The 21901-nt window shown below is 42.9% G+C and overlaps 1 protein-coding gene across 1 annotated transcript in view; it reads right to left on the reverse strand.

Moving 5' to 3' along the window:
• The window catches only part of ACOX2 (acyl-CoA oxidase 2), a 208448-nt gene that overhangs the window by 75681 nt on the left and 110866 nt on the right, over nt 1-21901 (reverse strand). Inside the window, exons 6-8 of the mRNA XM_078661505.1 lie at nt 21285-21400; nt 10198-10370; nt 6455-6617 (exon numbers count right to left, since the gene is read on the reverse strand). Of these exons, the coding sequence (XP_078517631.1) occupies nt 6455-6617; nt 10198-10370; nt 21285-21400 (452 nt within the window). The remainder of the gene's footprint in view (nt 1-6454; nt 6618-10197; nt 10371-21284; nt 21401-21901) is intronic.

Genomic DNA, 21901 nt, shown 5'->3' on the forward strand with positions numbered 1-21901 from the left:
GGGGCAGCTTTTTCATAAAATAATGTATGAGTCACTAGAAACAGAGACCTTCAAAGAGTAATGACACCAGGGCCCTATGCAACGGGCTCTGCGTACCCCGGGGCACTTTGGTATTACAGACCATCTTTTGATAGTAGTATTTGTTGGCACTATCAACACTCTGTTACTTTTAACCTTGCCAGTGTGGTGGCCTCTTCATTAAAGTCATTTCTTGGCACCACACTAGGCAATTTTAATTTTCACACTTTTTTCTTGTTTCACGCACCTTTTTGAGCACTGCAACTTTCTCCCATTTCAGCACCTGTACCACAACTGTTTGGCTTCCATCACTGGTGGATCACACACTAGGATCTCTCACGACATTCAAAGTGAGCAACCTAGTAGATACCAGTTTTACAACAAATCCCAGATGATGAGTTTCCGCCATTGGGGGGGCTGATGGGTATTTTCCTTCTTCTTCGAGATACCACTCTCTGTGTCACTTTTCATGCATTACACTTTGAACTAGCAGATAATAATAATTTTTTGAGCCACATTTAGACCTTTAGCATCCCTTGCGTATTTGTTGTCAATTAGATTAGGGGATAGGATGTTACCAGGTCTTTAAATATATCTCCCCTATAGACCCTCCCCCACATTTGTTGTTTTTTATGATTACAGAAGGGGCCACAGACGTGTGTGTGTCTCCTTCTGTAATACTGATAGAGCTGGCGCACAGACAGTGCCGGCTTTCTCGAAAGGTCGTTCACTCATTTGCATGGGTGCGTGGCCCCATACAAATGAGGGAATCCCTTTGCCTCTGAACCCACGCCATATTACAGCTGTGCAAAAAGAACAATTGATGGACAGTATGCTGCAACCTTTCACTCCAGTACAGAGATCTTGGCCTAAATCCATTGGGGTTTTTTTGCTCCCATACCTTTCCAGTTCAGACCCAGCCATATGTAAATCAGTTTTGACCCTGTTCCCCATCCAAACGGCCAGGCCAGGGCCTCCCTGGACTGGAAACAAGCTTCCTGGGAGCGGTTTCGCGGCATTAAACATCATCAGCCAGTCTAGCTTGACTCCAGTGTCTTGGAGAGCACGGGACCCACGTCTGGGCATACCCATCCCACTTGGGATGACAAATGCACAAAGAACAATTGATGGACAGAACGCTGCACAATGTCTAACATTCATCCCTGTCCAGAGGTCTGGGCCTAAATCCATTGTTTTTTTGCTTCCCATGCTTTTCCAGCTCAGACCCAGCCATTTGCAAATCAGCCTTGACCCTGTTCCCATGGGAATAGTTCAGCCTGAACTGCCTGGCCAGGTCTTTCCTGGACTGGAAACAAGCATCCTGGGACTGGTTTCGGGGTATCACCCAGATGCGGAGCAGAAGCAAAGACGCAATTAGGAAGTTCACTGTCAGTGTGCCCCTAGATTGCAGCCCTCTGGTGGGGGAAGGTGGGTCCCACAAACCCCCCCAGACACCCCATTGCAGGCGCATGCAGTCACTGACTGCACCCGCCTGCAAGGGGATCTCTAATCCCCTTTAAAAGTGCATACGGGTTGTTGCCTGCACTGTGTAAACACAAAGTGGCTTTAAAGCAGGTGTTTTTCATATGAATGCGCTGCCCTGGTGGCAGCGCGAATTCGCAGTTGCCCTGAGGCAGCACATACACCATAATGCGGATTCTTATTTTGAAAGGTGTGCCCAGCGCAATCCAGGCAAATGCGCTGTCATCAATAATATGGCCCCAGGAAGTGAAATGAACTGCGCACATGAAGTGGGCCACTACAGAAATATAACGCCTGGGAATCTCAGCTTATCCCAGTTTATCATGGAGCCGATGAAAGGACAAGCTAAGCTGTGTAAAACAAAAGGTCACCTAAAAAGAGGGAGGCCGAGACAAAACATAAGGCGTGAATGGATGTACTGTGCCTCTTGCAGTAGAAGCATTCTGCACAGGAAGGAAAAGCAACAAACAACAGGCGGGCTGAAATTACAAAGGTGGAAAAGTTAGACTGCATTAGTGACAATCAAGCAATATTGGAATCCCTTGTGAAAGCAAACAGTGGTGTGCAAGGAAGCAATCAGTAAAAGAAAACTACTTAAGAAGCACTGTTAAAACAGCACAGCTGGACTAGAGGCAACAGGGAAGAGACCAAGAAAGCACATGCACTCCATGGGAGCGCTGAAAGCAAAAGTAAATTTAGTTTCCAAAATGTAAGCTGGGGAAGGACAGATGTTATCCATTCAAATGGTTGGTAAGCTATGCTCCAGAGGAAGGTCAAACACAAGAGTAGGGAGGGAAGCCAACGAATAAGAAACAAGCATGTAAGACTGACAAGAAAGCCAACCAAAAATAAGCAAGCGGTTGACCAAAAGCCCGCTCCAAGTAAGAGTCAAACATGAGAATTAGATTCCACCATCTTCATTAAATGTTTGTTGTTTTTTGTAAGAAATCTGAAGACTGCTTGATACTTTGTAAGACTGAAGAGATATATGATGTTAGACTCTTAAGAACATGTTGAGAGGAAGGAATATATATCTGAATATCTATTGAAATTATTTTTAGATACCCGGAATGGGGCAACATAATGAATTAATGTTTTTTACTATGTATTTGTCCATCAGGACAAGAAAAGTGTAGGCAACTGCTACTTAAAATCTACAAGGTAGGATTATAGATATTTTATAACGTACGGTTACAGAAAATAGTATTTTGAGGCGTTGGGGTCTGAGAAAGTCAATAATAGATTGATTTGTTTATTAGAATGTAGGGGCATGTTAAGCCCTCTTTTGTAATTATACTGTGATTTATATGAAATTATGAATTAGTAGAGATTAAATTGTCTAAAAAAATCTCATATAAATTTACCGGTTCGCAATTTATTTCTGTTGACCTGATTGCATGCATTATGTGTAAGGTGATGAATATGGAGTCTAGGAGGAATTAGGTTAATTCATTATGGGAGTTGTTATTTGTGATGGTATTCTTAAGTGTTATGCATTGTTCTCTTTTATCCGGATTATCATAAGAAAAGATTTTATTTCGTACCTTATTTAAAATGTTAGGGTCAGTTGATTTTTTTCTCTAACATTTTGTATTTTCATTCTTAGTGTCTTATTCTGTTTTGTTCTTTTCTTGCAGTCAATAATTTTTTTTTTCCTTAGTAGCAAAGACGAAGGGTATGATACTAGATATTATGGGTTTTTTCTTGTGCAGCCTTTTAGGTCTCGCACCTGGCGATGCAGCGAGAAGCGCTGTCTCGCCTGCGAGACCTATAGTCATCGGCTATGCTTCAAGGAGACAGGAGATAGGCACGCGCAGCATGCCGGAATCGGATCAGGTTGCGCGCGTGATCACGTGCTCCATTGCGACTGTGAACAGCATGCCTGAATCGGATCAGGACGCGCGCTTGAACACGCGCTCCGACTGTGAACTGTTGCCGTTAGCTTTGTAGCTTTCAGTTTCGTTATTAATTCTGTCCAGCTGGCTCTTGCTATCTGCAAGATTTACGGCGTGTACTTTGAAGTAAGTGGCGCCTCGCTGGCACAGTAACAAGAATGAAAGTAATGCCACCTTCAGTGCCCAATATCATCATAAACAGCCTTACATTAGTCTTAATTTTCAGCAACAAATAAAATAAACACACACACCACCACGTCCACCTTCACGCCCACCACCACCACATCCACCACCATGTCCACCACGTCCACCACCACCACGTCCACCACCACCACTTCCACCACGTCCACCACCACCATGTCCACCACCACGTCCACCACCACCACGTCCATCACCACCACCACGTCCATTACCACCACCACATCCATCACCACCACCACGTCCACCACTACCACGTCCACCACCACCATCACGTCCATCACGTCCACCACCACCGCGCCCACCACCACGTCCACCACCACCATGTCCAACACCACCACATCCACCACTACCGCGTCCACCACCACCACGTCCACCACCACTACGTCCACCATCACCATGTCCACCACATCCACCACCATGTCCACAACACACAGACACACGCGCGCGCACACACACACACACAGGCACACACACACAAACACACGCGCGCACACACAGACACACACGGGCACACACCCCCTCCCCCCCACTCACCGGGCTCTGTCTGCTGCTACAGGCTCCGTCACTCCACCGCATCACCTGGCACACGCTGCTCTTCCTGGAAAGTAAAGGTACAGCCTACCACGCTGGTTGTTACTCGCGCGCGCACCCAGCATTCTTATTAGCAAGGGGGACCGTCATTCAGAAAGGTGACGATTCGCTGCTAGGTTCCCGCACTGATCCCGCCTATCTCTTCCAGCGCCGCTTCCTCGCCTCTCTCCGCAGCGGACACCGGCCGGCTCTAAAAGGGTGAGCGGGGTGCGTGCCTATTCAGGGGGAGGAGGCGTCCGTGATGTCATAAGAGGCGGCCGACCAGCGCAGGTAAGACCCACCCGGGTCCACCACCACCACGTCCACCACTACCACTTCCACCACCACCACTTCCACTACATCCACCATCACTACGTCCACCACCACGTCCACCACCACCACCATGTCCACCACTGCCACCACCACATCCACCACCACCACATCCACCACCACCACATCCACCACCACCACCAAGTCCACCAGCACCACTACGTCCACCAGCACCACTACGTCCACCAGCACCACTACGTCCACCAGCACCACCACGTCCACCAGCACCACCACGTCCACCACCCGCACCACCACGTCCACCACCACCACGTCCACCACCATCATGTCCACCACCACCACCACACCCACCACCACGTCCACCACCACTACGTCCACCATCACCATGTCCACCACCATGTCCACAACCACCATGTCCACCACGGCCACTACCACCATGTCCACCACCACCACCACGTCCGCCACTACCATGTCCACCACCACAACCATCACCACGTCCACCACTAGGACACTACCACGTCCACCACCATCACATCTACCTCCACCACCACCACGTCCACCACCACCACGTCCACCACCACCACGTCCACCACCACGTCCACCACCACGTCCACCAGCACCACTACGTCCACCAGCACCACCACGTCCACCAGCACCACCACGTCCACCACCCGCACCACCACGTCCACCACCACCACATCCACCACCACTACGCCCACCACCACTACGCCCACCACCACTACGCCCACCACCACTACGCCCACCACCACTACGTCCACCACCATGTCCACCACCACCACATCCACCACCACACCCACCTCCACCACCACCATGTCCACCACCACCACCACGTCCACCACCACCACGTCCACCACCACCACGTCCACCACCACCACGTCCACCACCACCACGTCCACCACCATGTCCACCACGTCCACCATCACCACTTCCACCACGTCCACCACCACGTCCATCACCACCACCACGTCCATCACCACCACCACGTCCATTACCACCACCACATCCATTACCACCACCACATCCATCACCACCACCACGTCCACCACTACCACGTCCACCATCACCATCACGTCCATCACGTCCAACCACCACCGCGCCCACCACCACCACCACGTCCACCACCACCATGTCCAACACCACCACATCCACCACTACCGCGTCCACCACCACCACGTCCATCACCACCACCACATCCGCCACCACACATATCTGCTTATGCAATGCAATACGTCTCGCATTACTAAATGTTTGAGCTATTGGTGTTGCATTATTATTAGCAATGCCAATAGCTCAAACTTTAATAATGCAAGACCTATTGCATTGCAAATGCTTGTTTAAGATGTAATTTGAAATATGTGATTTTATTAGAGGATGTTGAACGCTTTTAATTTTATATTTAATTATATTTGTAACATATATGCTTTTGTCTCATGCTAATTGCAGCCCTAAGGAAGAGGGGATGCCCTTCGAAACATGTAGTGTCGGGATGTATCATTATTTTTTAAACTAAATAAACGTGTACTTACTGACATGAAACAAAGATTTCTGTGCATCGCTTTGGGATAATACATGAAACAAATACATAACTTATTAAGTTGAAACCTCTTTCTTTTCAAAAATGTTACTTTGAAGCGTGGCAGGAAATCTACTACCACATTAGGATTTATTTCTTGTTAAAGTGCTTTGCTAGCACCATCCTAGGGATAAAGAGTATATTATTGATTAATAACACATCTTGGGAAATGTGTGATACTAATCATGTTGAGGCATAGTAAGGAAACTGCATATCATCGACTTTCACCGCTCTGCAGTGCTACCGACCCTTTGATAGTGCAACTCATACAACACCACAATTACATAGTAAATCACACATTTAAGACGACACAGGGGTAAGGGTAAGTGATGACATGCAATACAAGAAATACTGTCAAAAATGGGAAAGTTAGATCTATAAGGATTTTGAATTCATAAGAAATTACCTCAGGCAATGACTCAAATTTGCCCATTTTGATCTCGTCGTAGACTGCACTGTAAACGTTTTGTAGGTATTCAGAAACAAAATGCGAAGCATATGCCACTGCTAACTGAGAGAGAACTTTTTGTTGTTGAGTCTGGTAGTCTAATATTTGTGCTTCAGGGGCTCTGAAGGAAAATAAAACACCTACATTAAGAGAAAAATATACATAACGCACTGCTGCTTGACCAAACTTCTAACTATGTTCATCCATATAAGCAATAAAGGGAGTCCAGAGTCTGAAAATCAGAGCCGACTGCCAATTCTCAATATATATATGGTCTCCATTTTACAAGATTACATTATTTTGTTCCCCTAGTGGAAAAACAGCGGAGGAACAGTAACAATCTAAGTTTTAGTCATACGGAAACAACCAAAAGTAACAGAAAGAAATAAGATCATTTAAATTGAACACAATCTGCTTGACAAAGGTGAAGCATTACCATCCAATTTTACTTCTGGTATTTGAATATCTTTATTGGTAGGCACAAAAGCAGCATCAATATTATACAATTAATTTCAGTAGTGGAAAAACGTAGTCTGAAAACTACCAGTTCACAATACCCAATATATCATAATGCTTCATTTAGCCAGAAGTATTCATAATGCCACAAATCTGCACTTCATGTTTTTCTATTTAGGTTTGGGATGAAGCTCCCAATGAGGGTGACTGTGTGAGCAAGTTATCACCCCCCCCCCACACACACACAATTTTAAGGATCCTTTCTAATAATGTAACCCAAAATAGAACAGCCACTGGGCGATACCAAATTATGTGCATGATGTCTGCATGAGGATAGTCACAACTGGGGATGTTTCTGGTCTATGCGGTCATATGTCATGTAGAATTGCAGGTGTAAAATAAACTCCATGGTAACATTTACATTGCAAAAGTTTGAATGTACTGTCACTTGTGCAGTCCCTAGTGTTGGTGAAAACTCTATCCCACTGTCTATAAATCAAAGGTGTCTCCTAGGACTTCTCATCCCACAGAACCTGCATATGGAGAAGTTCCATTTATCATTCTCTTCACAGAAACGATGTACCATTCACCATCCTGCGGCTAAATTCATTCTGTCCACAAATCAGATTTAGGAGGCCTTCTTGGGAAACCACTCTTCATTCTACGATGGCCGGCCATGCACAGAATAGAAATTAACCAGGAGAGGCTCCACATTTTACATTGGTCAATGACAAAAAATGTCCCCACTGTACACACTGCCCATCAACAACTGCCGCCTTCAATCTAACCCACCCTCTCAGCCTCTTTTTACCGCTTGTCTACCCCGGAGCCCCCAAGGAGTGTAGCAGTTTGAAATGGGGTGGTTCTCATAACTCTAGCATGCCCATTCCTATATCTTGGACATATGAATGTTCAAGTGCAGATTAAGTAGACAAACCCATCTATGAGACGTGATTAGGTAATATTACTCCACATCCCCATGACATCCGGAGATCAGTGTTTGGTTAAAGAGTTTCCTGTGTCAGTTAACTAAGCACTGCATCTGGGCAGCTAAATAATCGCACTATGCCTGGAAGTCACAGTACTCCTTTTTTGTGAGAAAATGTAATGTGTCCAGATGTACCCGTGGTCTGTTACCCGCCCAAATCAGGGGAAAAAGCAAGCTATTCTACTCGTTAAAAATGTGTCTAAGGTGAATAACAAAAAGCTCATGGAACATATATAGACAGTGTGGCAAAATAGCCATCTTGGTCTTATAAATTCGAATATAGGCATGCAGAGCAATTATCTTACATATGCATGTCGTCCACCTCACTATGTTTGTAGCATGCACAGTAATTAGGTCTCCAACAATTCCACTTGTACAAATACAAATCAAAGCAGAGGTAATATAACCAAAACAGAGTCTTACAGTTCTGTATTGTTAAATTGGGTTAACAAGATCTATGTGCATCAATCTAAAAAAAGCTAGGGTTGGGCTAGAAATTTGCCTGAAAATAATATTTGGAAACCTGGGCTTTTTAAAGCCTGCTGCAGAATTAAATCTGGGTTGGAATAGGTTACACATGCAAATCTAAGATTTAGCAATACATTTCCCGAGCGACCAGTTGTGGTGCAAGAAAATTAATAGCAAAAAACGACCCCATTATAGTCTCCTGCCCCAAAGGAAAGTGAAGTGGGGAAGCACAGCAGGGACCTCTTTCTTGTAATCACCATTGCCAGGTCTCTTGGCATAGGGCCCATTTATAGGCCAGAAGATCACAATCCTAAAAAATCCCAAACAGCCCCCAGCCCCACATCACCATATTTCTCTGTTATTTCAGTGGTGGGAGCCAGATGCAAATCGTAATGAAAATGTGATTAGCAGCCACCATCCCATAGATTATATCAACATAATTTGGCAGAGCACTAATAGAAGCCAGCATAACCATAATAGTGATGTTGGAAAAATTATAGGAGTATGTATTTAAAATAAGACCGTTAGAAATTACATGTCTTAGGTTATCCAGAAAGTGGAAACAGTCAATCAAGACTAGGAACAGCATCTTCTATATCAAGGGCAAACTGGTGCTTAAAGATAGAATCTCGAATATGTTTCACAGTAGAAAAAGAAAGCCAAGCGTGTAAGCCTAAATTCCAGTTGAAGTTCCCTGAATGGTTTTTGTTCCTGTCTGGAACATAAATGGGACAAATAATATCTGCTGATCTCCGTGGTGAATAGTGGTGATCATTAAAGACTAGTACAGAAGTATCCCAAAAAGAGTATGTCCATTAAATTTTGGATTTCTACATTTGCAGGATATATTACTCTGTATCCTCAGAAATGTGCCAAGCACATTGAACTTGGTCTTCCTCCATGGATTACAATCAGTGGGGTTGAGGCACAAAGGAATGTAAGAGTACGTAAAAAAGTACTCATGAAGTGCTTTTTTATGTACTATTACATATTTTGGTAAATAGGTCCCAAAACATCAAAAATGGGTATATTCTGGCCATATTCATATGCAATTAGTACAAACAGAAGGGGTTTGCACCCTCGTTGCACTTTCACTAAAAGGGAGTTAGACCTTGTGTGGCCATTTCACAAAGGCATTTAAGGGAACATTAAAGAATATTCATGGAGTACTACTTCCCATACAAATTATTTTGTGAAGCGGCACCTGTGTCTCTTTGTATTTAACCATTTCTATAGTTTTCACACATTTTAGTTTAAAAAGTGCAAGGGACACCAAGGCATTTTATAATTCCATTCAAAATGTGACATAAGAGAATCTAATTGTTTAAGAAAATCATATGGCAATATAAGTGGTAATATAAGTGCAAGAAACAAAAAAATTGAAAAATTTTTGGAAACATAATTTTCAATATAGTGAATCAAACCGTTAACGAAAAAGGCAGCCAATCCCATTTTTTCATGATTTCACTTATGGTTAATATGAAATAACTGTTTTATGTCAAGTGTGTTAACTTTGCATGAAACGCGTCTTTAACTCTAATGGGTATTTCTATATTGACCCCGTTCTTACTCAGAACTTGCTCTTTATTGGGGTCCAGATGGAACCTCCAGATAGAAAGACATTGCTGATGGTAAGTCAGCCCTATTCAAACCTCTCTCAATTTCCTGACCTCAAAATCCCACATCCTTTTTCCAACAGTATGAGTTGCGTTAGGAAGGATGGACATAGGCTCCTTCTCATAGTTTTGTTCACTATTTTAAATTGCTTATATGCCTTCATGCTGCTTACCCGGGCTTCAACTCTGACTGATGACGGACAATGGAATATCGAATGGCAATGATGCACGCTTTGACAAGTGAAGGGGTCACTTCATTAGTAAGCATGCCAACGCGCACAATAATCATCGTGAAATAATTGATTTTTTCAGACCCCAGCTTCATATAGCTGCCATCTGGTAAAACCTACAATGTTGGAAAAAAGAGTCAATATTTGCATTAGTCAAGAACTCTCATTGATTAACTATTATAGTAAATGATTTAATAAAAATGACAAAACTAAATACAAACAATACAACACAATAATTAAAAAATAACTTAGTCCTGTGGAAGAGCTGGAGTATTTTTAATATCTTTTCAGTCACTATCTGTGAATATATGTCTTGAAAATGTGCTACAATTTTCACAATCATTTTTGTAAGACTTCAAATTGTACCCCAGTCTAACAGTTGTTATGCAGAAGTATGGAATAGTGGATACACTTTCTTCTCTGTCATCGTATCCAGCTGACCTGCTGTTCTCCAGAAGCAATATTTGTGCTGAAGCTAAGGCAGCAAAATAATTATTTCACAAGTGCTATCAAGTGTAGGCTGTTCTTTCTATTTGTTTTATTTAAGATGTCAGTTGTGGTTACTTTTAGAATTCCATTCTGTTCACTAAATATACCAGAGGGACACTGCTTCAATCTCAGGAAAGACTTGCAAAATGAGTGGCTAGTATTCCTAAAACGTCCTTGATTTATAAATAACTCCACCAGTGTATTCCCTCAGGAAATGAACCTTTGAAGGGAGATCAAAAGATCTGTATGCTGGCCAATGATTGGTGGGATACAAAGTGGACTAAAACTTATAAAACATCAAGAGTCACTCATTTTTATTTACTAATTGATTACTTTGAAAACAGTTAAATTGCATATGATTGCTGACACAGCTGATTTTTTAGGTAGGTCATGTAATTAAAAAAAAGGAGACTTATGCCACGTGTTTTCTTGTGACAAAGCTTTTAGTTTCCATAGCCGAATATAGTATTAAATGAATTAAATGCTCACGTTGAATTTACCTCTCACGTTTCCAATTTACTTGGGGTTTGCTTTTGCACAATACTAACAATATTAATCAATAGAAATTATTGGATCTTTTTATTTCTTTTTTTTGTTAGCTTTATCACCACATGTTGGAAAGACTTTTGTATGCTATTGGATTTATCCTTGTGGAATAGTACCTGTATAAATCTTAAAATCGATCAAACACATGCTTTCTCAATCCAGGATCTCAATAAAAGGGATATTCTTTGGTAAACATTTACACAGAAGTCTTTATGTACTCACCCCATTTGTTCTCAAGATGAAGGTGTTGAACCTCCATGAATTATGTCATTGTATTCTTTCACTTTTCTATCCACTTGTGTATATTTTATTTTCATTTCAATTTTCCACATATATAGTTTCATTATCAAAATCTTAATATTTGATTTTGTTTTTAATTTTCCTTTCTTGTCTCTCTCATTCTTGCAATTTATTTTGAGGAAAACTTGTTTTGACAGTAATAATTTCTTTAGTATGTATTTTTAATGAATTTGTTTATAAACATTTTGTTAATCCTTTCGATATGTTTGTTTATAAAATTGTTATTGATATTTGATCACTATTATTACATATGGTAAAGGTCCATTCTGCTGCTATTTTATGTTTAAAACTATAGAGGAACATGTGCTAATGAGATGGAACGAGAGGTACATAGCTAATTGATAGACATTGTTGGAAACAGATATTTACCAAGGTTCCACTTGGCGTTTACAGGTTGCTCCTGCGGTTTATATTGCGTATGATGAGACAAAAAACGTGCACGTTTTTAGAACCAGAATGCAAAGAACAAAAGAGCATTTTGGGCACCAGTGTACGCTGATGAAGAGATCCAGAAAGTACTGGTTTCAGAATCATTGGAGTAAACTATTGCTGGAAGGAAGGCTACATATGAATTTGTCTTCCATTAGATTGCACCATGTCCTAGCCACAGAAGATTTGGCTGTTACTCTCAACAGATCAGTACTCGGTGGAGCAATCCATGAAAAGACAATTAAAAAATTAACTAACGTGTGCATAACTGTTACTTCAAAGACTTTGATATTACCGCTCCTGGGCTATATATGTTCAAGAACATGACCTTTGTGATGCATCGGGCTATAAATTCATTGGTGCAGGCTTTGTAAAAGATCAGATGAACTCCCGCCTCGGGTATTGTCTCCCTAAATTCTAAAATACCCTACTGAAGTCAATTAGAGATGCTTTTAGCAGGACACTTAAGTTAAATGTGTGTGAAATAAGAAGAGTGGTCAGGTTTGGGGGTAGAGTGGGATGGGTGGATCTGGGGAGGGTGTAAAACTAGACAGAAAACAATTGAGAAAGGGATGGAGAGACTAGTCTGGACAAGAAGAAGTTCAGCAATATCACATGGAGGACAGAGACCATAAAGAACATTGTTTTGTCAATTAAGTGTAATCCCCCACTGTATTTATCCTGGCAACCAGCATGCAAGATAGTATAACCTACAGCGAGGCATGATTGTAGTCTAGAATATTGTGTGGTAAATATCATTTCATCACAATATCGAAGCCTAAATATCAAAGTCAAAAATATAGAGGAGGGAAGTGCATATAGGTAAGTATAGATTTACTATTCTTAATATATATATATATATATATATATATATATATATATATATATATATACACACACAGTTGAAGTACAGTAAACCTATACTTACCTATATATACTTACCTGTCAATGTTTTTGTCTTCTATATTTTGACCTCGATACTATTGTAAAAGAATATATACCACACAATATTCCGGACACACTCCAGGAAGCGCCACTCCAATATTCAGCGTGGAGGCATTGCCACATCAAAGATATAATACATAGAAAGGCGTACATGTTTACAAACCTGGGATGGTGGGTCTCCCGGCCCATATAGAAGTGTTCCAGAGCAGGTGTTTCACGTCATCTTTGTTTAGGTCCATGCTCTGAATGACTGTTAGGCGGTTTAGTACATTTTCAATCTGATGTGAAGATTTTGGGACTTTCCTGGTCAAAAATGCGGAACTCTGCAATCCTTCATGTCCTTCAGTCTAACTGGAGGTAGCATTAACTGTGTCAGAAACGCTTATTTTATTTGTAAAGTGAAATAAGGTTAGCCTCTCTCTGCGACTGATTGTTGTATCATTACCAGATTAATGAGCTTTTGGTTACTTGCAATTCTCAGACCTTTTTTTCTTTATGGAAATATTGGGTTTTATTGGTACAATGGTTTAAGAGTCCTTATAGTGAAGGGTAATCCATTGTTTGGCTGTTGTTGTGAAGCTACCTTGACCCCCTGTCCAGAATTTATTTGGAGAATCCATCATGTGTTCCTTATTACTCTACTAATGGGCATCAGCTGTCATTTCATTGTGAGAAGGGCCAAAGCTTGGGAATTTAGGTACTCTCACCCACTTGCAGAGAATGGGAAAGGTTTTTGATTTTGGAGTTCTAGAGGAGTTGTAATTGGTCAAAGGCCATTGAGACTACAGTGTATTGAGATTTGCTTTGGAGAATGTTTGGCAGTTTGTTATCTGTGGTGCCCATCACAAAATGTACTTCATCTGACTAGCCCTGAGTGACAGCTTCTTTCAGTGAAAGAGCTTTCAGTCCACAAACAGCTAGTGGAAGACCATCCTGACTAAGACTGCTATTGGTGAGTAGACTTTGGCAAGGTCAAGTTTGACTGGACTGACTTAGCAGCATCTTCTGATGCATCATCTTTCACCAAGAACCCCAAGTGTTATCTCCTGATTATCCCTCTCTCTCTCCATCATTGCTCAGAGTGTGGCTCTACCCTCAGGCCCAGGCCCCACACCCTCAGCAGCTGCCACTTCACCAAGAAAGAAGCGATTGGGTGTGCATTTCTCTTGCATCCCTGAACCTCCTTCATGTGGCTGCCTAACAGACATGGCAGAAACAAAAAGGCGATTAGAGGAATGCTTGAATTACCCTCAGCTTCCGGTAATTGCTCTAGGCTCTATTTCATTTTTCTGTTCCCAGTGCCAGTCTGGAGAGAAAGCAACTGTATGTAAATCTGCCTTGCTCCTCCTCCAATAACAACAGTCTAATAGGATCAGTGTAGCTCAAAATGGTGGGTAGATCTGTTACAGTTAGGTTATCGCACCAAGAGAAACAAAAGTTGAAATTGTTTTTATTAAGGTTTTCAGAAGTAAACAGACACAGCACACAATGAGGTTCCCAAATACAGAAAGCAAGGTAATAAATATTAATCTGTGTATTCCACAGGAGACTTGTTTCTGTTAATATACCATTGGCATCATTATTCCGTGTTTATATCGCAGGTAGAAACTACTCAGAGCAACATGTCAACTTGTGCAATGAGGATGTTTGAGGGGAGGGAGAAATTCTTGCCTCTTGGCCAGTACCAACATCATTACAGTGAGCTTGTATCCTTAACATATTCTAACCAGACCAAAAGGTAATTTTTTTAACTTGCCTATATCGTTGGCACCGTTTGACAAATCGTCACAAATTTTCCCAAAGAAGTGCCCCGGTTTTTCTAGATGTGCATGGAAAGTTTCGGCATGATACGTCAAGAGGGGGCTGAGAAAAAGGGGAAGTAAAAAAAAAAGTGTTTTCCTATGTTAATTCCCATAGGGATTCTGAACATGTCTGTAGCCTGAACGACTGGATGGAATGACATCAAATTTGGCAGAAAGCTAGCTCTTTGTCTAGCAAGAGTGTTTTTTCGTTATTAGGTGTAAATCCATTCATTAGCTTTTGAGATGTTTAAAGAAAACCAAATTTCTATATCTAGGGACGCAAATGCATAGATCTGATTGGCTGACAACACGTCAACCACAGGAAGTGTTGGCAGCCATCTTGGGACTAGGCTTTAGCTGAGTCCCTGAAAAACGTTTTTAAAAAAAAGAAAAAGGGGCAGGTAGGAATACCCTAATTACTTAGCTCTGGCTCAGGTGCTGGGGAAAATCTCCCTTTGATTTGTGGCCGGGCCCTAGGGTCAGCTCCTGCTATGTGCTGGGATGCCCGCCATAGCGGTTTGCTTTTGCTTGGTGGGAGCCGACAGCGCCCACCAAGTGGGAGCAAACATAACTCTGCAGGAGCTGTCAAAAAGCTCCCGCTTGCTGGAAGTGGACATGCGGCTAAGGCAAAAAAGCTTTTTTCCAAAAATGAAAACATTACTGAAAATCAGAGCAGATCCACGACAAGCATGAGCTCCCGCACTTGTTTTGAAAAGAGCCTCCAGGTGGGCCAAATACCGGGGGCATTTGTTAGAAAAAAGAGGGGGAGCACGTGGCCCCCCTACTAAGACTCTTGCTATGTCCCGGTCATGAGTGGTGTAATATGTGATCTAATAAACAGTGCACTGCGGGGGCGCAAGTTATAGTCGGCTCAGCTAACTAGAACTGCTGAATTTCTATGGTTTTGTACGAGTGAAATGCCAGCCTAACTATAACAGACATGTAACCCTTGGTTTTTTCAGTGAATATACACACATATATACATACTTTCACACATATATATATACACACAGATACATACACACATATATATATACATATATGCACATATATATATACATATATGCACACATATACGTGATCAAGGTGTCAGTAGACACTGAAACGCGTTGGTTGTGCAAATTTGGAAAAGTTGGAATATAAGATAACATCTAAAAAAGTACCCGTGAGTGCGAATCTTTCTTCGTAAGGAGACACACACACACACAAACATACACACACATACATATACACACACACACATACATACAAACACACACATATACATACACAGACATACATATATCCACACGTACATGCATATTCACACTTACATGCATATATATATACACACATACATACATACAGACATATATATGTATATACCTACACACAAACACATATATATATATATCTATATATCTCCATCCAAAAGCCCTCACGCTCGAGAGTGCACTCAACGCTGTTCTCCCCATTCAGGATTTGTTACCTCTTTGCCGCCTGTAACCTTTCCGTCCACATTTTTCTCTAGGCTCGACGCGTTTCGAGGCATCACGCCTCTTAGTCATGAGCTTGCATGCATTTGACACGAAGACGCTTATACTTGTGTTTGCACTTATTTATTTACTAAGTTGGACCGCCCTCCGTGGGCGTGGCACACCGCGAACACGTGGCATGCTGGATGTTACAGTCCCACAAGTAAGTTTTTTGCATTTCCTATAGTAGGTTCCATGTCTTTGCATGATATTGAAGCTTGAATTAAAATTAAAATACCTTTAGTAGGAAAGAACTTCACCAGTGACAGGCTCTATTGTGCACAGAACAGCGCTCTTTGGTATCGGAACATTGTCCTCCATAGACCTCTAAATGTTGCGGGAGTGGTGCTCATCTCGTTAACCGCGGCTCGGGCAGCCGCGTGAATTATTTCCATCCAAAAGCCCTCACGCTCGAGAGTGCACTCAACGCTGTTCTCCCCATTCAGGATTTGTTACCTCTTTGCCGCCTGTAACCTTTCCGTCCACATTTATCTCTAGGCTAGACGCGTTTCGAGGCATCACGCCTCTTAGTCATGAGCTTGCATGCAATGACACGTAGACGCTTATACTTGTGTTTGCACTTATTTATTTACTAAGTTGGACCGCCCTCCGTGGGCGTGGCACACCGCGAATACGTGGCATGCTGGATGTTACAGTCTCACAAGTACGTTTTTTGCATTTCCTATAGTAGGTTCCATGTCTTTGCATGATATTGAAGCTTGAATTAAAATTAAAATACCTTTAGTAGGAAAGAACTTCACCAGTGACAGGCTCTATTGTGCACAGAACAGCGCTCTTTGGTATCGGAACATTGTCCTACATAGACCTCTGAATGTTGCGGGAGTGGTGCTCATCTCGTTAACCGCGGCTCGGGCAGCCGCGTGATTTGTATCCATCCAAAAGCCCTCACGCTCGAGAGTGCACTCAACGCTGTTCTCCACATTCAGGATTTGTTACCTCTTTGCCGCCTGTAACCTTTCCGTCCACATTCATCTCTAGGCTCGACGCGTTTCGAGGCATCACGCCTCTTAGTCATGAGCTTGCATGCAATGACACGAAGACGCTTATACTTGAGATATATATATATATATATACATACATTCACATTCACACATTTTCCATAGGAAATCCGCAGCATTCTATTTGGAATAAGTTTGGCACCGGTTGCCGAATCTTCGTGAAATTTTCAAAACTAATGGCCAGCTCCGGTCCGCTCCTATCCTGAAAATCTCATGGTGAATCGTCAAGCGGGGGCTGAGAAAAAAGGGGGATCCCAAAACGTGTTTTCCCTATGCAATTTTCCATAGGAACCGTTCATCACGGCTACAGACCGAACTGCCGAACGGAGCTACAGACTCGTGCCTTTTGCTTAAATGGTGTAAATCTGTTCAGTAGTTCCTGAGAAAATCACAATTAAAAGTACATATATATCTATGGCCCCGCAGGATCCGCACACCCTGCCGACCACGAGCTGTATGCTAATTGGCTGTCAACACTCCAAACCAGGAACTGTTGGCAGCTATCTTGTGCCTTGGTAGAACCGGCAAAATCCGCGCAGGGTGCGCAGATCATGCCGATTTGCCGATTAAAAAAAAAAAACGAAGCGTGGGCTCCCGCGCTTGGGTGATAATTAGCCCCCGGGGGGGCCAAATCCCGGGGGCATGCTAATAAAATAAGTGTGTGGAGGGGCCCAATCCCCCCCACACTGCCCCACGGACCACCACCCCCAGGGGCAAAAACATGTATAATTTTGGGGGGGCAACATGTGGAAAAGCAATGCCGGCTCCCGCAGGAGGCGGGGAGCCGGCGGGACAGTGGGGGGATTGGGGACCCCCTCATGGTCCCCAACGGAGAGGCCCGGGAGGGGGGAAACACGGCCCCCTCCCCAAAAGTAAAAAAAAAAAAAGTAAAATAGAAAGGCCAGCCCCGGAGGATGGGGTCCCCGGGGCCATAAGTGGCCCGGGAGGGGAGGCCACGAGGCCCCCCTCCCCAATAGTTTCAAAAAATAAAATAGAAAGGCCAAGGCCCTGGGGATGGGGTCCCCGGGGCGATTAAGGCCTCGGGAGGGGGGCCACGTGGACCCCTTCTGCATTTTTTAAAATTAAAAATAAATAATTAGGGAGCAGGACTTGGCGGATGGGTCCCCAGGGCCAAAAAAATAGAAAAAGAAGGTGGGCTACACAGCCCCTTCTTAAAAAAATAAAATAAAAAAACGGCATCGTTTGGGAGGCCACGCCCCCTCCTTTCATCACTCTGCAAATGCGCCCCCCTGGCGCGTTTGCAGAGGGGGAACGAATTCCCCTTGAATACTGGGGGTCCCAGGGAGCCAACTAGCCCACCAGGAACCTCCAGGATGCACCAGGGGGCTGCGTTGCAGAGAGGTGTTCTGAGGACACGCCCCTAGTTGGCGGCCTAGTTGGCCCCCAGGGATCCACAGGATTGAGGAGGGATTAATTCTCTAACTTAAAACGTGCCACAGGGCGTGTTTGCAGACATGTAGCCTGAGGCCACGCCCCTTTCCTTCACCACTGTGCAAACGTGCCCCGTGGCGCGTTTTAAGTTGGGGAATTAATTCTCTTTCAATACTGAGGGTCCCTGAGGGCCTAATAGCCCAACAGGTATCTCCAGTATGCGCCAGGGAGCTGTGTTGCAGACATGTGTTCAGACGCCACGCCCCTTTTCACACCTCTATGCAACGCAGCTCTGTGGCGCTTACTGGAGGTACCTAGTGGGCTAGTTTGATCCTAGAGATCCTTAGGATTGAAGGGGACTTCATCTCTCAACTTAGAACGGCCACAGGGCGCATTTACACAGTGGTGAAGGGAGGGGTCGGGCTCTGAGGTGATGTGTGCAAACACGCCCTGTGGCGCGTTTTAAGTTGGGGAAAAAATTCCCCAATTTACATCTCTCTGCTACACAGCTCTGTGGTGCTTACTGGATGTACCAAGTGGGCTAGTTGGGCTCTAGGGACTATCAGGATTGAAGGGGAATTATTTCCCCAACTTAAAACGCGCCACAGCGTGTGTTTGCACAGTGGTGAAGGGAGGGGATGGTGTAAGAAAGTGGCTCTATATATACTGGACCGAAGTAAAATCAGCCGAACTACGAATTCCGATTTACTCACCTGTTATCAGGAGAGACCTCAGTGCTGCATCTTTGAGCCCAGTACTGATCCTGAAAAGTAATTCTAACCGTACTTACCAGTAACTTAAATGTCCTTCCATAGGCTAACATTGACTAGTTTCACTTGGAAATTCTTCTAAGTGTGGAGTTTTGGAGTTTTAAAATATTCCTCTAAAATCAGCCGAACTACGAATTCCGATTTACTCACCTGTTATCAGGAGAGATCTCGGTGCTGCATCTTTGACACAGACATGAAGCATATCTGGTCCGTCTAATTACCAGTGCTGTTGGATATAATGTTACTTGTAGTAGGGTGGACAGGATATCCGTCATGTTTGCATATGAGTAACTAGGCCGCCAACCCTTCAACTTATACCCTACTGTAAGACATCTTGCATGCATCACCTTCATACATTTAGTCTAACAGATACACATCATATCGGACACATCATATCGGACAATCAAAATCCAAACCTGGAATATCCATGTAGAATCGGACATCTACAGAATAGCGCCTGACTAACTAAACCATTTCTACACAACACTGTCTCTCAGTCACATTATCTTAGCTTCCAAGAGGACCTTACCTTCATCATCTACAGATCCCATGACCTAGAGAACTGAATGGAACTGGAGATTAACTCTCACCCAGATTTAAGTTTAAAACAGTTTCACATGAATGGTTAATTTTTAAGGAGATGGAACTGGGCATACATCGAATGAATTCGATACAATAGATGAATAAAGTAATGAAAAGCAGTTTGGGGGTTCAAACGACACAAAACAATTAAGCAAGATTCTGCAAAGCAAATAGACATTAATTGGCCTTAAGGTAAATTAACTGGGATGCTAGCTGTCATAAAAAGATATTGGTAAGAAGCAGCGATAGAGGAGAACACTTAACAATGTTACAGGTTTATGCAGTAATTCTATCAGATAAAGAACTGAGTGGGACACTATAACACTGGAGGGCTGTTCTTAATTTATTGTATGATGCATGGATTAATATTTATCAAAATTAAACAAAATGGCTGAGAGGACACAACTTGAGGAGTCACTTAGGTGAAAGTAGTAATCTGGTTAAGTGTTCTGGGTGTTTCCACTGCTGAACTTGGCAAGGTTCAAACTTGGTCACTACAGTAAATCAAGGAAGGACAAAGTGAATGAAAGATGATTGGAGAGAGGTTTGTAAAGGGCATATGCACCAATGGTATTTTAGTATCCGCTTGGGCAGTGGATGTGTTGAACATACACAATGAAAGAGTGAGAAGCACTCATTGTTTGCCTGCACACCATTCATTTTTGTTTTACTTAAACAAACTCCCCAACTGGGAGTTTATTTCAATTAAAAAAGATATCAGTGGCCCTGGTATGCGGTGAGTTTTCTCACTCCATGTCAGGGACAGTCTTACTTTTGACTGCTTAGGACCACTATGCTTCTGATGGTGCCACTGAGTAGGGAAATCCAGTGAGTTGCTGCAATATGGTTTCCTGCAAGAGAATCACTATACTAAATTACTAAATCATATTTAAGAAAATAAAGTAATCTGCAAGGTAAAGGAACTAAATTCACATATTTCACCAAGCCCTGTGTAATTTCAGCCATCCTCTGCTTTTGCATTAAAGATTCTTTCACAAGAATCGAGATTACATTCTCACCTCAAGCACAGTAGGAAAGAAAACAGTGGAGCTGGCTAACACTAATCTTTGGGGGTTTTTGCACAACACTGCTGAAACTGTGGTATTTCTACATGGAATGCAAAATAATGTTATCTCTGAACCCTAAATAACAGTTTAGGTTTGCCTGGGCAGTTTATATCTTCCACTTTATGAGGGCACCATGTTAGTCTGTCCTTTATAGCAGATGGCACAAAATAATTACCTGAGAATATTTGCTTAGCATATTTTCTTTAGGAACATGGACATCTCGCAGAATGAGATAACCATTGTCAATGTGTTCAAATGACATTTTAGGACCAATGTCACCAACCACGATTCCTGAAAAAAAAGGAAATATGGAACCAGTTAATTTCTTCTCATTTAAAAGTATACATAGGAAAACGCATGTAACCACACCATGGGCCTCTATTGTTTTCAACACCCTAATATAGTATTGATCAATGACACCCCAACATACAGACAAATGTGATCAAAGTTACAAACACTGGACAAGGTTACAATAGTGATTAGCTCATCCAACATTTTCATTAGGGACAATTGTAGTACAATAAGCAGAAATAGTAACTATAAGGCCATACAAAGCTCTATCACTATGAAATGTCTCTTTATGAGTAAAGATATAACAGTATTAGCCAGGGGACTTGGTGTACTATGACCAAGTGGAAAGGGGGCTGGGTCCTAGAAAGGTCTTTCTTTGGCAGATGTCCCTGTAGGAGGTAATGTATTGTGTAGTGAGGCAGGCAGTGATTCCCTTTGTGGGCTCACTATACCCTTCCAAGACCTATGAGATGAGTGACCCCAAAGCTTGACAATTGGTTC

This window comes from Lissotriton helveticus, chromosome 9 (genome assembly GCF_964261635.1).
Source record: "Lissotriton helveticus chromosome 9, aLisHel1.1, whole genome shotgun sequence".
NCBI lineage: Eukaryota > Metazoa > Chordata > Amphibia > Caudata > Salamandridae > Lissotriton > Lissotriton helveticus.